Source organism: Crocodylus porosus, unplaced genomic scaffold, assembly GCF_001723895.1.
Source record: "Crocodylus porosus isolate Cpor-Errol unplaced genomic scaffold, CroPor_comp1, whole genome shotgun sequence".
In the NCBI taxonomy this organism is placed as follows: domain Eukaryota; kingdom Metazoa; phylum Chordata; order Crocodylia; family Crocodylidae; genus Crocodylus; species Crocodylus porosus.
Window position 1 is genome coordinate 80299482 of NW_017728948.1, and position 23806 is coordinate 80323287.

Consider the following 23806-nt stretch of genomic DNA (forward strand, 5'->3'; position numbering starts at 1 on the left):
CAGGGCATACAGCATGCCCGACAGGGGGCAGCCCCAACAGATGCCTCTGTGCACGGGGCATGGGGCACAGAGGACACCATTCACCTCGAGTGGGCTGTGGGTGTCTTGGTACAAGACCCGGAAGGCCCCGGTGAAGAGAGACCCAAAGCCAAAGGCCTACAGGGTCTGGAAGAGATAGGCATGGCTCACCCAATCAAAGGCCTTCTCAGGGTCCACAGGGACTAGGCCAAATGTCTAGGCTGAAGAATTTGCTGGCTGCGAGTAGGTCACACAGCAGGAACAGGCCATCTTGGATGGTCCTGCCCAGCACTCAGTAGCTCTGCTCAGGACCAGTGACAGAGGCCATGATGGTGCAGAGGTGGGTCATCAGCACTTTGGCCAAAATATGTAGTCGGCACACAGCAGGGAGACCGGCTGCCAGTTGTTAATGCAGCCAAGGTATCCCTTCTTGGGCAGCAGCGTGAGTACTGCTTGGCGGCAGCTGACCAGTAGGACCTTGTTGGTAAGGCTCTCCTGGGAAATGCACAGGAGGCAGGGGACAAGGAGAGGTCAAAAGGTCTTGTAGAACTTGGCAGGTAACCCATCGAGGCCTGGTGCTTTGCTGGGGGTAAGGCCAGTTGCAGCGGTTGCTAGCTCCTCCAGAAACCATTCCCACTCAAGCTCACTGGCCTCCAGGGCACAGAGACATGGCAGGCCCTCGTGGAGTTCCTGCGTGGCCTCAGAGCAGGACAGGTCAGCCACAAACAGGTCATGATAGAAGGCAACGGCATGCTCATGTATTTAACCCGGGTCCATAATTACCTGGCCCTCAAGGATCTTGAGGTGATCTAAGGCTTTGGTCACTGCCCACTGCCACTCCAGGTTGAAGAAGCAATGGGTTGGGGCATTACTTTCCACCAGCTCTTGGCAGCAGGCACGGATTAACGCTCCACTCCACGGGTTGTGCTCTCTGCCAAGTCACACAAGCATTTACTGTGGAACTGGAGGCTCTCGCACAGCACTGCGTTGCTGCTAGAGGCCAGCGGGACAGCCTCGAGCTCTGCCACATCTTCCTCCAACTCTCAGATATGACGGCACAGTTCACTTATGGCCAGCTGGGTGTATTGCTGGCAAAAAGCCCAGATCTGTACCTTGCCCACATCCCACCATAGCTTCCAGGAGTAGCTCAGTCTTGCAGCCTCCCAGCCCCGCCAAAAGCAGACAAAGCAGTCCCGGAAGTAGGAGTCTTGAAGCAGGCTGAGGTTGAAGCACCAATAAAGCGCTTGTGTGCAGGCTGTCCCAGACAGGCTCAGTTCACAGCTAGCCAGGCCATGATCTGACAGGCCTGAGGGAATGATGCGGCCACTGTGTAGGAGTGGCAGGTGGTGCCTGGTGACATAAATGCGGTCGAGGCAGGCCATAGTGAGACCCCCGGCACTTATCCTGGCCCAGGTGTAATGGCGCGCATTGGGGTGCAGGGCTTGCCAGACGTCAACGAGGCTTGCAGTCTCCAAGATGGACTGCAGCTTGCGGGCTGAGGGCAGATGAGGCTCAGGCCCCATACGGTCAAGCGGGGTATCAGTGGTACAATGAAAGTCCCCACCTACAAGAAGCAGGTCATCATCCTCGCTGACGTCGCGCAAAAGGCCAGCCAAGGTCTCAACGAAACTGACCCTCTCCTGGCCATCAGAAGGTGCATAGAAGTTGACGAGTAGCAGATGGTGTTGTGCTAGGGTGACGCGGACCGTCAACAGGCGGCCAGGGACAATCTCTCATGCCACCACCACGTCATGCTGTAGTTGTGATGATAGGAGAGCTGTGACCCCAGCACTAAGGTTGGTGCCATGACTCAAGAACAATTGGCCTTGCCAGGCAGCATGCCAAGCCAACTGGTTGAGCCTGTTGGAGCGTGTCTCCTGGAGGAAGGCAACAGCCAGCTGCTTCTGGTGCAGGAGCTCCAGGACGGCCTCCCGTTTCACCGGATCTCGACAGCCATTGATGTTAAAAGTGCCAATGGTTGTGGCTGCCATGGGTATGGGTACGGGAGAGGAAGAGCGAGGTAAGATGTAGACAAAAGAGCAAGCCCCCAAGAGCAGCGCAAAGGCAGAGACAGGTCGAAAAAAAGGCCTATCGTGCCCTACTCTACTCCAGGGACCCCGCCAGCCCCACTCATCTCTCACCCGCTGGGCGAGCTGCTCCAGACAATAAGCCATCTGCCTAATGCCCAGATCTTGCTGCATTAGCTTGGCTGCAGCTCTGGCAGCCTTGATAAAAACTTTAGGGTCCGCACACCATTGGCTGATGCGTGCCAGTATATTCTTCTGTCCTTTCGTTTGTTTTAAAAAGGTCAGGAGCCCCCACAGTCAAGACTGACCCAGGGGAGATCTGCCAACACGGGCTGCACGTTTCCAACAGAAGAGCAGCAAGGCTGCACACCAGTTGGGAGCTCTGCATCTACACCATCAATATCTAAACCTATCAACCTTCTCTGATCGTCCAGGTCAAGGTCTGGTTCTTCAAGAGCAAGCCCCACCTTCTTGTGGGGGAGAGGTCATCCTGCTCTCGAGGTCACTTGCGACACTCAAAAAGCTGGATTTCCATCTCACTAGCCTCCTCATCTAATTCAGTGACCTGGGATATGACCAAGAGGTCAGCAGACTCCTCTGCTGCCCCCTGGGTCAGACCTCCAGAAGAGAGACATTGTGAATATGTCTTTCTGCCACCCATCTCTGAGTGCTGGGAGATAGGCGAGGCGTTAATGACCCCTGTCTTTGCCTCCCCCACCTCCAAGCTGCCTTCATCCCAGGTCAACAGGGTCGTTGACATGACAGCTGGAGCAAGGCCAGGCTCTCCAGCAGGGGCCTCTCCAGCACCAGCTGAGGAAGGACTCAGTGGGGATGGGGAATCCTGAGGGGTCCCTTTCACTTTCTTCTCTTTGTTCTTCTTCTGTGTGGCAGATGGCCCATCCTTCATAGAGGATGGGCCAGACTGCTTCTGGCCTGCCTCCCCAGAGTCAGCCACCTCAGACAAAGCCGCTGTGGAGGGCAACTTGCAGGAGGCCTGAGCCCCATCGTCTGACAGGGCTTTGATGCCACAATCGCTGACCACCCCCGCCTTAATCGGGGAGGTCAGAGCAGGCGGGGGGGAAGCTGAAGCATCCGCCTCTCTACCTGGTGGTGTCTCTGTACTGGTGGGGGTAGGCACTGTAGGTGGAATGAGTTGGGGGGAGGGTCGGGGCCTAGTCCCAGCCCCTCCGCCAGATGGCACTTCCACGCCAGAGACTTCAGCCCCCTCAGGCGGAACAGGGGTAGAAGGAGGTCGGGAAAAGCTCTCAGCCTCACTGGGTGGGGCCTGCTTCCCAGAAGCAGATGGGCCATCCGTTGGCATCACTGTAGTCACTGATGTTTTGGCTGGTCCCCCCCATGGGCACTGAGCTGCTAGGTGGGAAGAGCTCCCACACTGAAAACATGTGGTCTCCCCAAAAGAAAAATAGATCACATACCTCCACCCATTGAACATGAGGCTCAAGGACTGAGGCAGAGACCGTGGGCCCTCCCTGAAAAGCATGAAAACGCTCAGGATCGCACCACGCAGCTCCAAGCAAGCCTGGTCCGGTGCATCCAAAGCAGAAGGGAGGGAAGGAAGGAAAGAAAGAAAGACTTTTGACTTTTAAGGGACGTTTATTCCGGGAAGGGTGACAAGTGGTGGGCAATAGAAACGATGTACAGTTCGGTCTGAGGACCTGGGCATCGAGGACAAGACCTGGGCTCATGGTCTGCAAGGCCTGCCCGCACACTTTAAGACAAAAAAACCCCCAAGAAAACACAAAGAACAAAAGAAGTATATACACATATGTACAGTTCTTGCCAGTGGGGACACCCAGAGGGGGCTCAGGACATCAGAGGTCAGCCTATCCGGACAAAGCCCAAGGTCTCATCTTGCTGGGTGCACCTCTGCACCTTGAGGAGCTGGTGGTGTCACAGGGCAAGGTGCAGGCGTCCCGCCTCGACTCAGCACAGTGCTCCGTCGACAGCCCGGTGTTACTTAAAGGTGGACACCATCCACCGGAGAACTGCATGGTCAAATTCAAGAGAGAGGCGGGCCCACACCAGCAGGTGGAACAGCTGCAGGGCGTCGTGCATCCCGGTCCCAGTGATCCGGTTCTGCCAGCTCTTCAGCGGGGCCATCTTGGCCTGGCCCACCAGGAAGTTGGCCAAGCTGACAGCGGCCTGCTCAGCTGTGCAGTACGGGAAGTAGATGTAGGTTTCTGCAGAGAAATCTCGGCCCAGTGCCCAAAGCAGCGTCCCGAGGGCGGCAAAGAGCGGCTGCAGTCGGGGACAGTCAAGGAAAGCATGGAAAATGTCCTCTTCCATCACCCCGGGCAGAAGGGACAGGCCACCGAGGCCACCAGGTCCAAGTGGCGCACAAAGGTGCCAGTGGCCAGGATGCTGTGCACCAGTCTCCACCGGAAGTCACTGGTCTTCTTGGAGGTGGGCGCCTTGTAGAGCGTGCACCACGCTGGGGTCCCAGGCTAAGCCAGGCGCCACTGCCACGCAGTGTTGGGGCGGCCGGCCAGCACCTGGGCGCATCGGGTGCACACCAACCACACGTAGAGTCCCTTCTGGGGCAGCGTGCCAAAGGGGCAGCCCATAACGCTGCTGGGGGGCACAAGGAGCCTCAGCAGTGTGTTGGGCCAGTCAGCCAGCTCGGTGGCCACCGCTGGGATGATCGGCAGCAGTGGGAAGGTGTCACCTGCAGCTTCTGTGGTGGGAGGGCCTGGTGAGCCTCGAGGTAGCCTTCCAGGGCAGTCACTGCTTCTGTCAGGAGGGTGGCCCTGACGCCGTGCAGAAGCCAGCCCGCGGTGTGGACAAAGCGCAGTGCCATCCAGGCAGCCAGGGCTTCAGGTAACAGCCAGCCCGAGTGAGCAGGGTCCAGAAGGTGCCCCAGGCAGGTGGTGCGTGCCTCGATGACAGCAGCCACGAGGCTGGCAGAGGCCAGACTAGGCACGACATGCTGCAGGGCCAGGTTGTGGACCAGAGGCTCCTGAAGCAGCTGTGGGAAACACACGCGCCTGGCCTGGGGGCAGAGATGGAAGGCAGCCCGCCAAGCCCGCACCATGCTGTGGGAGAATGGGGGGAGGACTGCCCCGTTCAGGAAGGTGAGGTCCAGGAAAAAAAGCTCCCAGTCAAAGCCAAGGCCCCCCACTCGATACAGGAACTGGCACGCCAGCTGCTGCCACGGGAGGTGGCCCTCAGCATACAGGAGCCACTGGAGGGCTTGCAGGAGGTAGGCAGCCACCTGCTGGCCAGGTTGATCAGGCCCTGGCCCCCTCAGAGGGTTGGGAGCCAGCGACAGCCAGGCAGTGCCCCGGGGCCAGTGCCAGCAGGGCCCAGAGCAGGGTGGCAGGAGCCTGAGGTGCAGCTGGCTGGTTCTATGGAACCAGGCTGGATTGCCCCAGCAGGAAGAGAGAGAGGAGCCACCCCACTCGGGGCCCCACCGGCACTGGTTGCCACATGCCCTCTTGCTCCCAGTACCCTGGCCAGGTGGGGACCAGCATGCACAGCCCCACTCCAGCACAGGCGAGGGAGGAGAAAGGGGGCGGGGCGGGTCAGGCCCTGTTCTTCCAGGAGCCTGCTGTGGCTTCCCCTGGGTCCTACTGCCCCCGGCTCCTGTCACTTTTGACAGGAGCTAGAGGTAAATAAATATCAATTTTAAAAAATTTTCTAGGGGCCCCATAGGCCGGATAGAATAGCCTGGTGGGCCAGATGGGGCCCACAGGCCATATTTTGCCCACCCCTCTTCTAAGCAGCACATAACCAACTTAATACATAACATTTGGAAAAGGCTAATTTACTAATCTGAAATATTCTATTTTTATTTTACTGATGTCCCAGTTTTCCCTGATAGTACATTAAATGATGAAAGGCATGCAGAAAAAAAACACAAATACATTTCAACATCTCTCTTTAATGGGTAGACATACTAGAGTTCATAAAACTGATGCTCTCTTAACACCCTGTAGGAGTTAATGTAGTCAGGCTTCTGGCCTCCCTGACCAGAAAAACAGAAACCAGAAGTGCTGATACTGCTTATTTCAGTTATATGGTTTGAGATAAAAAATCTTGCATGTCTTATTACTCTGTGCACAGATGTCCAATTAAGTAAACTTGTTTTAGTTTCTTCAAGGTCGTATTTTTTTCTCTTTATCTGTCTTAAGTATAAAAATGCTTGAAAACTTGGAGAAGGGGAGGATTCCTTTGAAACAGACAAGTGAGCGATTCCCCTTACTGTATAAAATCCTCTCTGTGATCACAGTATAGCCCTAAATAAAGAAAAGCTGGCTCTGTCAGTTCTGATTCAACCACAATACGAAGTTTGATTTCTTCCACAACCCTTAAAGAGTTGTCAAAGATTTACTCATGACAAAGCAGAAGCACAATTGAGTGACAAAAGTTTCTGAAGTGTTACAAAGAACCCTTCTGTTCTACAGATTGCAGCTCTCACCACATTACAGCATCATACCTATCAGAAGGATCTGGAGCAGCTGTCAAAACTGAGCAAACAGAATCACAAAAATTATGTCAGGTCTGAATATAACCACAGCTCTTCAACATGCAGGCAACTCCATTATGAAAGCAAGTTCTGCAACACAGTTGTACGGTAATCTAGATCAGGGGCAGCCAAAATACAGGCCATGGGCCGCATCTGGCCCACCAGGCAATTCCATCTGGCCTGGGGGCACCCACCAATTAGGGAACATCCCGTGGCACACAACCCCACTGCCAGCAACAGCAGACAGGGGCCCTCAGGGCACTCATGGCCTACCCAGGCACTGCTGCTCAGTGATGTGCAGCTCTGGCAAGAGCTGAACATGGCAACAAGGCAGCAAAGTTAATATGGCAACCATCCTCCTCCTCCCCCCCACCCCCAAAGAAGGAGTTCCAGGAGCAAGTGGAGGGACTTCCAGTGGCAAAGGTCAGGGGTTAGGGATGGGACTGCCAGTTCCAAGATTGTGACATGAGGGGAACGCACTGATTAAGCCACAGGGGTACCTTTGCAGCCCTCGACAGCTCACCAAAACTCATTAAGTGCGCTCCAGCTGAAATAAATCCCCACCTGTCCTAGATGCTCATGTAGCTCCCAATTAAAACTAAGTGTTAATAAATAAAAAAAACAAGATTGACATGAACTTGAGACCTGAAAAAGTATGCACTGCATTTGAAAGACTGTCTAGGCCCATACCAACCATGCAGCTGGTTTAATAAAATATATTATCCACAAAAATCCTTGCCTCGTGTCCTTTTATTAAGTTCCTAAACACATTATTTTGGATGTCAGAGAAAGGATATGCTGGCAGCAAACCAGTTATAATTCCTATTGCGTTTCTACTATGTACTCCCAAACCCTTTAATCCTGAAGAACAACTGCCACAAAACATAGATCTAAGTGATCACAGACAGCGGAGATTGTCTGGCTTACCCTGTTAAAAACCGGCAGCATCATATAAAGTTTCTCTTCCTGCTCTTTCTGAGTCATGTGCCGAGGAGGATGACAAAGTTCTGTGAAGAGGCGCCGCAGGTGCATCAGCCCTAAAGCATTATCTTGAGGGCCACAATCCTCCTGCCGTGGCCGGCCCATGATCCTCTTCACCATATTCATCTTCGTTGACTTTGGGAAATTCCTCTCTATCCTGTTTAGAGAGAAAATCAATTAGTTGAGTGCACAGACTAGGGCAACGATCACAAATCTACTTGGAAAAGAAATTCAAAGTGTCACTATCCCAAACCCTATCACAAAGAGAGCAGCTACTTTTATTGAAAGTACAAGATAATTTTATGCACTAAGAATCTAACATTACATGTCAGGAGGAAGAAAACTGGATCTTTTAATTCAGGCTTCAAGTTGGAAACTCCAGGAACCAGAAAGGAAGTTGCCAACTTCCATAATATAGAATACATCTGATTAGGTATACTGTGCTGACAAGCACTGCTTATTTCTGAGATTGAAAGATAAATTCTAGAACAAACTAATTTATTGTAAATCATTACCAAAATAATTCTAGAATCAATGATTGTGTACATCAAATTGTAAGCTATACAACTCAATCACAAGTCAATTCAAAACACCAAGATATTTGCTCTATGATGAGACTAACTACAGAATTACTCTTTTTTTCTATCTTAGTGTACAAGCTTCCAAAAACAATGGTTTTCCATTTCACATCCTGAATGTACTCCAGGAAACAGCAGACCAGGGGAAATTTCTACAGCCCAGATAACTCTGTGAAACAATCTTCTTAAGCCAGGCAAGCATTTATAATTAGCATTACACTGCTAGAAACAAAGAATGCAAACAGATGAATGACTTTCCTGATTTATAGCAAGCAAGCTACTAGGGCTGTGTGAAGCTTCAGTAGCTGATTCAATTCAGAGGGGATGCGGCCCAATTCGGGGACTGAATCTCCGAATCCAAATCGAAGCAGGAGACCAAGTAAAAGCTCCAAATTAATTCAGAAAAGCTTCAAAAAAAAAATTTGGCCCAATTGGAGATTCAGCCATAGACTAAACAGGCAGCTAAGAGCTGCCTCCAGCTGGTAAGTCTGTTGGGGTTGGGGGAGGGAAAGGGCATGGGGAAGGGGATGGGATAAGCTGCCCAGCCAGAGGAGGGAGGCACATTACTTGGGGAGCGGGGACTGGGGGCATGGAATGTGGGCGCGGCAGCAGGGGCTCTGCCCTGCTGGCGCTTGCCCAGCTGGGAGGGGAGGGGGCCAGGATGTGGACATGGCTCGCTCCAGGCAGAAGGGGCAAGAAGCAGCAGGGTCTGGCCCCCACTCACAGCACTGCCACACCTGCATTCCACGCCAGCTGGCAAGCAGAGACAGGGCAGAGCCCCTGCTCCCAGCACTGATGCAGGCACAACAGCGCTGGGAGCGGGGGCTATGCCCTGCTACCGCCCAGAGTGAGCCACACCTGCATCGCTCCCCTCCCATGCTGGCTGGGCAAGAGGAAGCAGGGCCTAGCCCCCACAGCTTCCCACACTGGGGCAGAGGCAGGCACAGTCAGGGGAGCCTGGAGAGAAGCCCCCATGGCTGCCCTGCCCAGCTGCATCCCCTGCCCAGCCCAGCCTCCCAGCATTAACTAGCTGCAGCCCCGCACTCACTAGCTGCAGCAGCAGGGATCAGGGCCTCTGGGTGTTCTTGGTAGAGCCCTCCTGTGCAGCACGGGTCAGTGGGGGGCAGTGGGGATTGCCCCCTCCACCTGGCACCGGCACAGCACCTGCCCCATGGCACAGGTGCAGCACGGCTCAGCAGGGCTCTGTGCACCGTTTGGGAACTGGGGCTGCTGGGACTGAGCGGTGCCAGGCTCTGGCTGACGCATGGAGACATCCCAGCTCCCCAGCAATTGGAATGGGGAGCTGGGGAATTGAACTGGGGGCTGGGGATTCAAGCCGGCCCAACTCTTCAGCCCCTGGCTCGATTCACCTGGGAGCTGGGGTGGCTCCATGTGTCAGCCAGAGCCCAGCACTGCTGAGCCCCAGCAGCCCCAGCTCTCAGACACTGCACAGCATTCTGCCGAGTTGCGCTGCACCCACGCAATGGAGCAGCTGCCATGCAAGTGCAAGGCATGGGGGAGCAATCCCAGCTGCCCGGCAGTCTGTGTGTGTGTGTCAGGGGGGGCTCTGCCACAAGCACCCAGAGGCCATGATCCCTGCTGCTGCAGCTGGTGAGTGTGGGGCTTTCTTTAAAAAAAAGCTCTAAGAGGCTAGGCATGCAAAAACAAGAATTCATACAGAAGTCAGAAATTACCATCCTAAACTTGAGATTCTCTTTGGATTTCTGTCTAAGGAAACATGATAAGACAACCCTGTAATGTTTTCATTTCATCAGCTTTATTACAGGCCTTACTTTTTTTAAAGTTAAAATCAGAACAGTATGTTACATCCAAATATGTTTCAAGTTGAAACAGACAGTGCAATTTTCAGAAGAGGCCAAAGCTCTCCCAACTTTTCATGAGACTTAATGATGTTACTTCAATTGCTTGTTCTAATATGTAAAATCCAGAAAAATCAAAATAGATTATTCTGCTTCAAAATAAATAGGGACATTTTAGAATACAGCTGTTCACAGGTGAACAAATTCATTTCTTTTGTTTCATCTTAATGAAACCTCTGACATTTTGCTTTAAATATATAGGCAGGAAATGCTGAGAACTCTAAATAAAACAATATAATAACTGCATGTTTGCATGCAGGATAGCAACAAAAGGAAAATGTTGTTAAGGGAGGGAGAGAACTATTTGGTAGCAATCTTAGGTCTTCTGCTTATTAACTCAGTGGGCAGAGGGGTCTTTCACATTCTTCATAAGTATACCCTAACCACAAGATATTAAGACTGCCTTATTAAAAGCCTAGCTAAACTATGTGCTATGAAAGAACTTAACCCCTACACACCATCCTGTATTTAGCACTGACATAAGTTATTGTGAATCATGAAGACCTTGACTGAGACAGATAACATAGTAAACACATCCAAACACGTTTAGAATATGGATCGGCTGAAAATAAAAATAACCCTGCACTGGACAGCTCTCAATGATCCCTCATCTAAAAGAAAGGCTTAAAAAATTCCTAAGATTGGATTCTATTCCAGATCTACAAAATTCTTGTGCACCCATGGACGACAGTTCTTCAATTCAACTTCCTTGCAAGTCCCTGATCTAACCTAGAGTGTTTAAAGATCAATTCACTGCATTTGAATGCATAGACATTACAGTACTAAAGGACAAGTTAACACATAATCTGCCTGATATAGGTCTCTATATTTTACTTGCCAAATTTCTGATGGTATTAAGCATTTTTCAGTCAGTTAATCTGTACAGCAAGGAAATGAACAAATGAATAAATCCATGTACATGCCATTAAAGTCAGGACACTTCATGGAATCCACCATTTGCAGTAGACTTCTAGAAAAAGAGAGTCAAGCATTTACACAAATTGCTTTTATACTCTCTTCTGTAACTTTCCTTTCACAAATCTGAAGGCTCCAAACAAACAGAGGCCGGCATTAAAGGAATTTATGCAAGAACAGCAGTGAAATTATAGCAGGTCAAATTCCTAATGCAGATTGCTGTACTGGCAATGAATAAGGCTTTCATCCATGCACCTTAACCTGGGAATATATCATATTAAGCCATACTGACATAAATCCTGCTCTATGTTCATGTAGCACATCTACATTAGGACTTTGCACTGATATAACCAGATGAATGACTTTCCTGCTTTGCATATTACAAAGTATAATCAATGCAGAGCTACTTTCCAGAGGCTGCTGTAGACAACATGCAAAAAAAATCACTGAGGGTAGAAACAGATACGTATTGCCTGACGTTGCAGTCAGTACCATAGCAAAGGGGGGTGGGGGTGAGTGGGGCAACTGCCCTGAGGGCCGAAGCAAAGGGGCACCAATGGACACTTGCTCAACCAGGGAAGGGTGCAGGATGGAGTCACGAGTGGCACGTTTGAGGGGGTGTGAGGACAGAGGGAGGGTGGCTCCTGCTGCTGCATGCACCCTCAGGTAAGCATGGAGGGGGGGAGGACATATGCCCCCTGGATCTATGCGTGGGGCAAGGGCAGGCTGCTGCTGCTGGCTTTGCCCCAGGTGCCAAACTTCCTTGCCATGGTATTGGTTGCAGTTCCACCACCATAAAAATTATGGCAACACAAATGGTTAGCAAATGCCACATCCCTATTCTCTGCTGCACCATATCAGAGGCAAATTAGTGTCTTGACAAAAAGTAGTTCCAGGGAATATCTGGCACCCTGGCCCTCCATGCTGGAACCTGCCTACTCAGACCTGCATCTGGGCCCTCCAGAAATCTGTTTAGTTAGACATGAAAACTCTGACTTTCCTCCTTAGGCAGAGGAGTCCCTGGAGATCCCAGGGGTGGGTATGGAGAAGCAGAAAAACCCTGACTTTCCTCACTTATCCAGCTCTGCCCCCAGAGATCACAGAATCAACTGTCTAAAGTTTGGCTTCTTCATGTTTGGCTGTTCTAAACTCAGTTGAAACATCTCAAATGAAAAGTTTAAATAATTTTCACTGTTATCTAGTCTAATTATGGTTCCATAAGGAAAGTGAATAGAAAGAGTCTGGAATATTTACTCACTAAATTATAAATATGATTAAAATTTGAGACACATTAACTTTTATCTTTGCCGTATAATTCATCCTTGTTTCACGCAGCATTTGCACATACGTTATAATTAGGTATTTAATTCGCAATTTTGCAGAAACTGAAAATCGGGCATAGTCTGCAAAATCCGTGGGGAGTCAGGGGGAGGGACACCTTATTAAAAGTAAAATGCTGGCTCCCCAGTAGGAGCCAGTGTCCCTCACGGCCACTGCAGCATGGTCTAACAGCTGGTCAGGGGATAGGCACAGGGAGCTGCCAGTGTGACAGGCCCTCTGCACCCTTTGCTGCTGACTGGCTATAGGGGCTTCCAGTCATGCAGACCAACACCTCACCACCAATCAGTAGAGGGGTGGGGCTGTGCAACAGGCAGTCCTCTTGGCCAATCAGTAGTGAGGGAAAGGGCCACCAGGGCCTCTTGGCCAGAGGCAAAGGGGGACTCCGCCACAATAAGTCCACAAAAATGGCAACTGACCCTGTGATCAACCTGTGAAATTGACTGTCTAGCTCCTCAATTTCAGATCCTTAATTATAATTCATTACTTTTTACCTAATTATATATGACAAAAGCAAGATGTCTAGCATGCCAATTTACATGATGCTACTTAATATATGATGTATTTTACATAAGTTTGTACAGATAAAATTGGAGGGCAGCTGCCTGAACAGCAACTAAGCAACTGTTTATAGTGGAGAGAAAAAAAAAAATTGCAACTTGAGTGTAAAATCATCTGTTTCTCCCAAATGTCAAAATGTTAGAAAACCAATCTTTTATACAAAGATGCAGAAAAGTTAGCATCCAAACGAGAATGCAGGACTCCTCAAACTTGTCCTGACAGCAGATGCTTGAAACCCATTTGAACTTGTTGTTAACCACACCAGCTAGCAGAATCAGTTAATTGCAGCAAAGATTCAAAGGATGTCAGTGGATGTCTTAGTCCACTGGCAGACATTAATTTAAATGTGTGATGGGATTTTATTCCAGATCTGGAAAAATCAATCAATCAGATCACATGTCCTGCCATGCCAGATGTTCAAGACCGACAAATGCGCAGTTTCAGGGATCTAGGGCTCAGATCCCATCATGCATCTGCCAGTTTGTAGGGAGCCTGGACCAGATCTGGGCAGACAGATCTGGGCATGCTGGGCAGCCAGGCACTGGAGAACTGTTTCTTGATGCTGCCCTCCTTGGCACATGTTTACATTTCCTGGTGCATGAGGAGCCCAGCATCAAGGAGCTGGTCCCCAAGACAGGGTTTCCCAAGTGCCCAGACCTTTGAAGGACAGCCTGTAAGGTTCCTGATCCCCTCCCTTCTGGTGGAGGTAAGGCAGAAGGGAGGGAAGGAGTATGAGCATACATACTTCACATTCAAATCAAAAGCATGATTCAAACCAGCCACAAAATGTGTTCCAAATTTAGCAAATAAAATAACAAGCCAGCCACAATACCACACAATAAACTGCCTGTAGGTGTAGCATGTTAATTTTGTGATAAACAAACTGCCAGGGCCCATAAACCATAATGAATGGTTTTGTGACCTAGAAACTACTCTTCCACTGCTTTGATGAAATATTTAAGAGCTTCTTGCTGAGTGACAAGGCCAATTAGGCTACCCAGGATGCTGGGTCAACACAACTACACTGCTTCCTGTCTCAGCTAAGGCCTGCCTGGAACGCACAGCCTATTTGAAGACAATGTTGCCAATCATGGTAAATTTATCATGCAGATGTGGCTGCCGCCCTAAGAAATAAGGAGATGGAAGGTGCACAGCAAAAGAGAAAGGCTACGGAAAAAATAAGTTGCAGGAAAGATGATTTGTTGGTTTGCCTGGAGCCTCAAGAAATTCACCAAAAGAAAAAGGAGTCCAAACCAATCTGGCAGAATCCTCTCCAGTGCCAATAGTGGGACAAGACAGCTAATAACTCAAAATAACACACAAAGTCTGGAAGGACTGACTTGTGACTCGCAGCTTCTGACAATCTCATAGCCTTGTCGACTGACAAGGGTTTGGAAAAAGCATGCGTATTAAGAGCCCTGAGATGCAACATATATTAACTAGGGTGTCTGGGATAGGAATGGTTACAGCAAAAACTGATGCTATTGTTTGTCATCTAAATGGTGAGATTTTTTTCCCAGTCTTAAGTCAATAATTAGTGCCTTTAGAAAAATACTTCCAATACTTGTCAGTGCTGGAGTTAGAAGCAACAGATATTTAAGCCTATAGGCAAAGGGACTTTAACTTGTCAGCAAGATAATATTACGTTAATCATTCCCTCATTTTCTTCTATTGACTGAAAGGCAGGCATGTGTTAATGGTTTTGCATTACTGCTTCCCAATTTCTCTACACTTCCTATGCCACAAAGGCAGACTCATTTTAAAAAGGCCCTGAAATAAAAATCTACAGTTCTCTGCTTTAGTCCCCACTCCTTCTCTAGAAACATACGAAAATAACTGAATTCCCTAAGAGCTGATCTGATACATAGACAAGGAACACTTACTGTAACTATTACAAAGGATACCTCCTCACTTACATGAATGAGACAGTGGCATCCATTATTAACATTTATTAAGCTTTAAAGGCAAACAGGAGGCAGACTGCTTATGCAGTAGGCACACTTCATAAAATAAACATATAAAGAAGTTCACAGATTCATAATAAAACAACAGTATATTGTATATACACAGTAATGAGGAACAATTAGGGTGTGGTAATGGAGGAGTAATATTAATTGGAGATATCAAAACATTTGTTAAAAGAAAAGTAGACTGATAGAAGCTACACAATCCACTCTGTATTTAGTTTCACAATAGCTATTATAGGCCCAAGCAATGCATCTACAGCTTCAAAAGGGTGTTATTTAAAATAAGCAATAGATAATTATCTGCATTGTAATTAGTCAGGAGTATTTTTTCTACCATTGCACTGGCATTTAAAAAGATACCAGTAATTAAAAAAAAGGAAACAAAACTAATTCTGTCTTCAAAATTATTTATTTCATTTGTGTTTTATAGTAGAAAACTGGCAAAATTAATCTAGACACATCTAGATTAGCTACTAGGAGAAGCTAATGGACCTGCATTTTTAATTCTTTTGTGGGTTACATTTCAGAATCAAAAAGACCAAGCAGTTCACAGTAGAATACTTAGATACCTTGCTGTTAGTTTTGTCAAGAGGAAGGTCAAGCAACCACATGAAAAATAAACTCTGTAGATGAACATTTTACCTTTTAAGTGGGCAAGAAGAGGTGGTAAGAGGTGTTCTATTCATTTGGAGTATTTACATAGTAATCCTAACATTTCTAACAAACAAATCCACTATATACCAGTGATTCTCAACTAGGGTGTACCCTGGGGTGATGCCAGATTTTTTGAAGAGTGCTATGAGGTGTGAGGAGATAAATAGGTGAGCCCAGCTAAGGCTTCTACCTGCCTGGACCACCTCCCACCCCTACTGCCCAGCCCCTGTATAAGGAGGTAAGCACTGTAATATACAAATTCATTTGAAATTGGGTGCCACTTAATTCATAAAAGTTATGGAGGACATCAAGTCTAAAGAGGGGTGCTTCAAGCTCAGTGAGGGGTGCCTTGAGTACAAAAACGTTGAGAACTACTACACTACTTTTTCCTTTGGAGCCCCAGCTTGTCCTTATGAAATGCTGATGACCTGCACCTCTGAATAAAGGACAAATTCCACTCATTCCCCCCACCCCAATTTTAACAGGAGAATAATTTTCTTTCTAGAACTGGTTTCAGCTTTTTATTGTGCAATAGCTTCTCTGCACATAGAACTGGTCTCAAAGTAATGGCACAATGATTTTGTGCGATACCCAGTTATTTGTGCAGTACCTGTAATGTATAGCGGGGGCCTAATATTCAGACAACTAAAATTAGTACCTGGTAATCCAAAAACTGGGTCAAGGCAAACAATTTTTTTTTTAAATTATCCACTTGTTTTTAAAAACTGAATTTTCTAAATGTGCATATAATACTTCCAGGCTTCAAGTATCATTATCCCATATAGAGCATATTTCTGTTTTTCTCATAACAATGAATGTATTTGATTAGGTGCACAGCCTCCGGACTGAAAACAAGCTATACACTTACCCAAACTAAGTGTGTGCAATGCCCATTAACTACAGGGACAAAAGGGGCTAAAGCCTTTCAGACTATTCATTAATGTTCTTACCTTATTTCTCAGAGTTCCTCCTGTGTCTAGTAACAGCCTTGAAATTGAAAAAGCCTAGTCAGTTCCAGTATGCTTTTGAGTCCTTGAAATTGATGGCTGTTTCACCAATTATGTAGTTAAATGGAGTAGGATTACCTTATGAAATAGACAGTGGGCCAAAGACTTCCTTTAAACTTCAGCAGTTTCTGCCCTTAACTGAAACACAGAAATGGAGAGACTGTTCTAATATAAAGAGGCAAAAAATTAGGGCTAACATCATGTTCAACAGTTGCCTGGTATGCATTAAGTAGAGTGTACTATTACCCAAAAAATGGCAATAAGAACTATAAAATTTGCATGGCTACTGCTGAAAGTATATAGGTGGAAATGAAATTTAAGGCTTCATGATTTCTGTTCAGGCATTGCATAAAACCATAAAACTTATTAAATCCAGTCCTCAAATCAGAATTTGAACCTTCTTTGCCAAGCAGCAGCAGCAGCACTGTTTCCATAATATCTAAGATACAATTCTGGCTGCCAACTGATATATGTTTACAGTTTGCTTCCTATATCTTTATTTATCATAGAAGAGAAGTTAAATCAATGCTCTTGTCAGCAGTGCATATGTAGCTCTCAAATGTAGGTTTTTTGTTTTGTTTTTTTTAGAAAATGTACTTTTTCCCCCTGCATCTCAGCACGACTCCCACTATTCAAATAAACATTTTAAATTCTGCTTCCAGAAAGTAAAATTTCCTACCACGTTCTATTTCAAATAGTACAATAGTAGTTTGTAAGATTTCTTTTTTTCTTCAAATGTGTTGACTTGCATACACCTCTTATGCAGACTTAAAAAGGCATAAGCATGTTAACTGTACCCTCTTAATCAATGCACAGCAGACTCATGGATTAGGTTTTTCTCCACTCTGAAGACTAATAATTACATTTTTGGATTTTTTAAAATTGTTTTGAGCAAGTTTATACAAAAGTGAGACAAGGTTGAAGAAAAAGGGGGGAAAAACCTTAAGCATAGTCTCTATATTCTTACGGCCTCAAATTCGGTCTCTAAGCAAGCTTCACGTTAGTAAAGATAAGAATTAAACCATTTGTTTCAGATTTGACAAAATTAACATCTATCCATCAACCAATTTCTATATAAAATACGAAAATTTATGTTTACAGTACAGTCGCAACTTACGCGTATTTAACTTAAGCGAATTCAGCTTTACACTTGGGTGCTAGAGCTGGGTGCACAGCATGTAACACAGCGCCACATGGCGCCGCATGGTATTGCCTGCACACGCCGGCATGGCTGGAGGGCTGGGGGGGGCTCACGCTCAGCTGCAGCCTTGCCTGGGCCCGGCGGCAGCAGCTTGGCACCGAAGCCCGGCAATTTCAGCTATACGCTATTTCCAACTATACACACTGACTTCAGAATGTAACCCCCACGTAAGTTGCGATTGTACTGTAATGTGTACAGTAATTGTTCAGTTGAATGCTAAATGATGAATCTGGGAAATATTTGTATTTTCTAGAATCGTAGAACTGAAGGACCGGAAGGGACCTGTAAGATCATCAAGTCCAGTCCCCTGCCATGGGAAAAAAGTTATTGGGCTCATATGAGCTCAACAGGATGCTTGTCCAGCCTCATCTTGAACACCTCCAAGAATGGTGACTGCACCACTTCTGCTGGGAGTGTGTTCCAAATTCTGGTGACCCTTACAGAGAAAAAGATTTTTTCTTATGTCCAGACTGAATTTATCCTCTATCAGCTTAGGCCCTTTGGTCCTCGTCCTCCCTTGAGGTTCCTTCCCGAAGATCTTGGTGCTCACCCCTGATATACTCGTAGGCAGCTATCAAGTCACCTCTCAGCCTTCTCTTACTTAGACTGAACAGGCCCAGTTACTGGAATCTCTTCTCATTGGGCCCATCCTCCATGCCCTTGGCCATGCAGGTGGCCTTTCTTTGTACCCTCTCGAGCTTATCCATGTCCTTCTTGAAGTGCAGTGCCCAGAAGTGGACATATAGTACTCCAGCTAAGGCCTCACCAGTGCTGAGTAGGGAGGGAGGAGCACTTCCCTGGATCTATTGGTGACATATCAGCTGATGCACACCAGAGTTCTATTTGCCCTGCTGGCAACCTTATCACACTGTTGGCTCATGTTCATCTTCCGAGCGATTGTAACCCCCAGGTCTCGCTCAGATGCTGTGCCAGCCAGTGGACCGCCACCCATCATGTAGTTATGGTGTAGGTTCTTCCTACCAAATGAAGAACCCCTGCACTTCTCCCTGTTAAACCTCATCCGATTATGTTCAGCCCACAGAACCAGTCTGTCAAAGTCATCCTGGATCCTTACCCCTATCCTCTGATGCACCCACATTTCCCCACAGCTTGGTGTCATCCACAAACTTAATCATTGAGCTTCCCACACCCTCATCCAAGTCATTACTAAATATGCTAAAAAGCATGGGTCCAAGCACTGATCCCTGGGGGACACCACTGAAGACGGCCCTCCAGGATGAGGCCATCCCAGCCTCTAAGCCAGTTTTCCACCCACCTCACTGTTGGCTGGTTCAGTCCAGTACCCTCCAGTTTGGTTGAGAGTATCCTGTGGGAAACAGAATCAAAGGCTTTACTGAATTCTAAGCAAGTGACATCAACCTCGTGTCCCTTGTCCAGATGGTTAGTTACCCGGTCATAGAAAGACACTAGCAATATTTACAAGCAATATTAAAAGGGGATCAATAATAAAAGCAATATTAAAAGTAGAAATAATAAAAATGTCTACTATAATTTGTTTTTGTTTTTAAATTTGGATCTTACTTCTTTCTACCTTCATGGAACCCATGTTTTCTGAAGACCTCAATTTTTAAAGGCTTTTTCCAACTGCTTTTTCCTTAGTGTATTTGATAATAAAGTTGAATGCCAGCATGCCTTGAAACAACAAACAACTTTCAAACAGTGCTTTTAATCTACAGATCACAAAACAAGGGAATATTTGCTTTGTTCCACAGGCTAAGAAAAAAGAGATGTCTTAAGCTCCGGCTGATGTTCTTGGGCAGTATGGATATGTCACAGTATGTCCAAGACCAGACAGAATCCATGTCCTCTAACAAAGGAGTGGCCTATTGGCTAAGCCGATACTATTTCCCCAGATAACTTAAAAATAGACCATTCGATCTATTAGCTGTATTTTTGTCCTATTTATCCTTTGGAAAAAAGCCTTTAAAAGTCTTTACTTTGCTGATACCATATTTTTAAAAGAACCTTGGTGTACTGCACCATTTACATATTGAATTATTCTTGTAAGTAATTAAACATGTATGCACAACAGCCAGTCAAGCAAACCAAGCAGCTACTTAATCCACATTTAAAGTTATCCTGACCTTTTATAGTTATCCTTTTAGAAATTGTGGGAGCAAGACAATAAGGATTCTAAAGATAAGAACTAAGACCTTGAGTATGATTTCAATTCAGCTGCTACAGCACCAGTGTGCAAAAAATGGCCCACAGGCCGGATCCAATCTGCCATGGGATTCTATCCAGTCTGCAGTAACTCGCTTGGTTTGGGCCATGGAGCATGCAACCCACCCTGCTGCCCCTGGGTGCACAACAGGGCTGGAGTGGCATAGCAGCCAGACTTGGCTTCCCAGCAGCGGCAGCTCCTTCCAGCTGCCACTATGAGTCACTACTGGTCCTGGCTCCGCTTTTCTGGGTGTCCTGGCCCATCCACCCTGCACACCGGGCGAAGCAGGCAGGAAGGGTCTCCAGGGAAACCAAACCAGGACCCCATGGGCAGGTCACACTCAGCTGGGCAGAAGAGATGGGCCTGCGAGCAGGTGGGGACTGGCATCTGGGAGTGAGATGGGTGGGTTGGGCAGGGGCCAGGGCTGGACTGAGAAGTGCAGGGCTGACTCCCAGGACAGAGCTGCAATCTGCTCCCTGTGCATCCCTGCCTGTAGAACCGGCGCCCATCAGAGGGATATGAGGGGAGCAGATCACAGCTCTGCCCCAGAGCAGGGTCAACATACCCACAACAACTCACCAAAACTCCTGAAGTGCCCCTCCAACCCAAATAACTGCCCACTCTTGTGCTAAAGCAACAGAAACCAGCTTTTATTTACCCTGGAAGAAGTACTGAGGCAGATCCAAGTACAACAGCTCATCTCTGGGGTAGGCTCTCATCCTCAGCAGCCTCTGTTGTTTCACACTTCATGCAAGTTATATCATATCAGTACTTCTTCCAGGGTAAATAAAAGCTGGTTTCTGTTGCTTTACCACAGGGGTGGGCAATTATTTGGGTTGGAGGGCCACTAATACACACACACAGGGTCTTCATAAAGTCCTTGTACACTGTTAAACTTTAATAACTTAGAGTGCAGGTATAAGAGAGACAATTTGTAAACAGCATTTAAAGGCAAATTTATTAAAGTTTTAGGACAAATAGACTTCATAAGTAATAATGACTTCATCCTTTGACACACAAAAAACTGCTACTGTAGACGAGAAGGTAAACTGTGTCCTATGGCTAGCAGAATTGCTAGAGGTTTCTTTCCATCTCCTCCTATCTTGCAAAACCTCCTTCCACTTCCATCTTGATCTATCCCTCCTGGATCAGTTTTTATGTTATTACTGCCTTGAGGTCTGTTACCCCCCACCTCAACTTCCAAAATCTGTCTCATGCATCCTCTCACCAGTTCTTGTGATATGCTGCATATTTCATTCTCTGAAATCTCAGCTTATTCAAGACAAGTCTTTTCTGGCCCTGAGCCTGGGCTGGGGCCAGAGTCAGACCCACAACAGGCTCCTGGCCCATCCTACACTTGTCCTCTGTAGCTTCCGTCCCCACCTCTTCATTCTCCCCCTCCCCAGCTACTGTCAGACAGCATGCTGTGGTCTGTGACATAGCACAGAACAGAGCATGAGCAGTGCCAGACAATAACTGGGGGAGAGGGGGAGGCCCAGCAGAGACTAGGGGGAGTGGGCGAGAGGGTGCAGGTGACAGGAGGGCAGAAAGGCTATAGGGTGAAAAAAAAAGTGAGGGGTGCAAGCATATAGAGGGGCCACCTGACGTCTTCCCACAGCCACTGTTTTCCCTGCTGTAGCAGTTGGGGGGGGAGGGAGGGAGACCAATTCAAGACAATCCTGCAATCATGAGTTTCAATACCCAGAAAATTATAACACATTATTTAAAATTTTCAATGTATAGAATCTAATTGATTGGGAATTGTCTTAAAATTCAGGGTCACCACAGATTCCAGTAAATATGGTATTGTTCTAAATTATTTACATTTATCTACCTTTTCCACAGTCATTCCCTAGCCTTATCTTCCTATGATTTTAAGATTTATTTCTGAATGTGACTGCCTATTTAGTCTTGCTGACATTGATAACAAGCCCAGCTTCTTTGGCATTTGATCAGATCATAAGCTGATGCATCTTTCTTGAACCTGTACTGGTAAATTTCCTTCTCTACCAATGGCTCCACTATTTCAACTTTCACTGTTTGATATTCAACAACTCTTCCTTTGTTTTCATACTCTGCATTTACAAGTTCTTCAAAATATTCTTTTCAAGCCTTCAGGATTTCTTATCAGATTACCATTTCTGTTGTACACCACTGTCGACCTTGGCTGGTAAGCTCTCCTTTCATTAACTCCTCTAAACAGATGTCTCTTAGATTCTTGATTACTCTCTTCTCTTGCATTTCAGCAACTCTGTTTTAGCTATGATTGTTTCTTTTTCCTGATCAAATTCCTTGTTTCTCTGCAGTAGTGTTGCCCTGCACTGAATTTTGCTGTGCTATATTATGTCTTCTTATGCATACTGCTTGTTCACATTCTCCAGTAAATCACTCTCTCTTCTTGTTTCTCAATCTTACTCCTATCTGATTTACTCCTGATTTCTTCACTGTCCTGCTGAGTGTTTTCTACTTTCTTCAATATCCATATCTTCCGTATCTCTCCTAGGGCACAATATTTGCTGTAGAGCTCTAGCCAGTATTCTTTTCCTACTTGCACATTTTTAAAAGCATCTGTGCTGAACCACTCTACTTGATTCCATTGGTTAAACTTGTTTTTTCTTGTTGTTGTTGTTAATCTCTGTGTAACCTTTACTGCCACAAGAAAGTGATCAAACTCACAATCTGCTCTGTATTATGAGGATACATCAAAGGACCAGTACTGATAAGTAATTATATGGTTGGCCTAGTCACAAATTCTTTCATGAGGAGAATACCAGGTATCTTTATGTGTTTGGGAATGTTTTGGTTTTTTTATGTGGGAATGCGAAAAGTTATCAAGGTGCAGCATGAAGAGCATTTTGGGTGACTGAAATGCTAAGATAGGAAGAGCTACCTGGCCAAGTACAATAAGCAAAGAGAATCTCGGTGATGAAACAAGCAACAGTGTTATGAAGCTAATAACATCTGCTGCTTCACAGAAGACAGTTAAGAACACAACAGACTGCTTTAGTTTTTCATAAAATTCAAGTCTTTGCCTTCATCCTCTGCAGGGGCATGGACAATTGACCAAGAAGATATCACACTATCTTCCTCTTTACTGCAAGCATCTTTCGTTTATCAACTCTACCTTCTTGATTGAAGTTTGATATTTCTTCTCCACTATAACCCCTGTACCCAAATTACGAGCATCTTTTGCACCACAGAAGAGTGTACAGTTTCCTGACCTAACATCTCCTTATTCAGACAGTCTTACTTCTTGGATAGTGAAGACGTTCTTCTTATACCATTCCATCTCTGCTGATAGACACTTTAAAGCTCCAGGTATACAGAAACTTCTAACAATACAAGTTCCAAATTTCATATTTGTCCAAGGCTTTAGTTTTGGTTTCATAACGTTACAAATAAAAATATGTATATACATCTGTACAAATTTGTATAAATATAAATTCCAAACAAAAAACATTGGGAATACAAAGACTAAGATAGCAGTATTTAGCCAAAACAAGCACATGGCTGAATTATAGGTGCAGTAAGGAAGGAAGTTAAAACAAAACTCGATGATCTCCCAAGGTCCCTTCCAGCCCTGATGTCTATGAAATCTAAGAACTTAACATCAGATACCCAATTTCACTCATGAAGAGGTTGTATCCCTACTCTGATTTCAGTAGGGTCAATGTCCACTTATTTTTCAAGACTTTATTCCTTCAACTTCTCTGAGATTTGGTTTTCTTACCATCTAGAAGAAGCACACACATAAGGTTGCCTTAAAAAAACTCGTAAACAATGCCTTCTACTAGACTTCCTTCAAAACTTCCTCCATCCTAGCGATTCCTGGCCCAAAGAGATACTTGCACTTGATTTTACAACATGTTTGCTGAACCCACAAGTGATCTGGAATCAACACGAACTATCACATAAAGGATTTGTATCTTTCTTAAAAAACTAAGTGATTACTGCATGAATGCATTTAAGTCTCCTCCCCAAGCTTCTAATTTTCTGTTTGAAATGTAT

The 23806-nt window shown here is 46.4% G+C and overlaps 2 protein-coding genes across 6 annotated transcripts in view; both read right to left on the reverse strand.

Moving 5' to 3' along the window:
• Positions 1-23652, reverse strand: part of LOC109321882 (WD repeat and FYVE domain-containing protein 3-like) — a 34898-nt gene extending 11246 nt beyond the window's left edge. Inside the window, exons 1-4 of one of the 4 annotated variants that reach the window (XR_002104189.1) lie at positions 23417-23652; positions 18890-18940; positions 16356-16392; positions 7459-7669 (exon numbers count right to left, since the gene is read on the reverse strand). Coding sequence is in view for 3 of the 4 variants with exons in the window: in XM_019552641.1 (XP_019408186.1) it covers positions 7459-7669; positions 23417-23430 (225 nt within the window). In the remaining variant the exon portion in view is untranslated. Of the gene's footprint in view, positions 1-7458; positions 7670-16355; positions 16393-16490; positions 17261-18889; positions 18941-23416 lie in introns of those variants that run through there. The other 3 variants (XM_019552642.1, XM_019552643.1, XM_019552641.1) reach the window with 3 other exon arrangements.
• LOC109321881 (WD repeat and FYVE domain-containing protein 3) overlaps positions 1-23806 on the reverse strand; it is a 517024-nt gene that overhangs the window by 155895 nt on the left and 337323 nt on the right. The window lies entirely within an intron of this gene.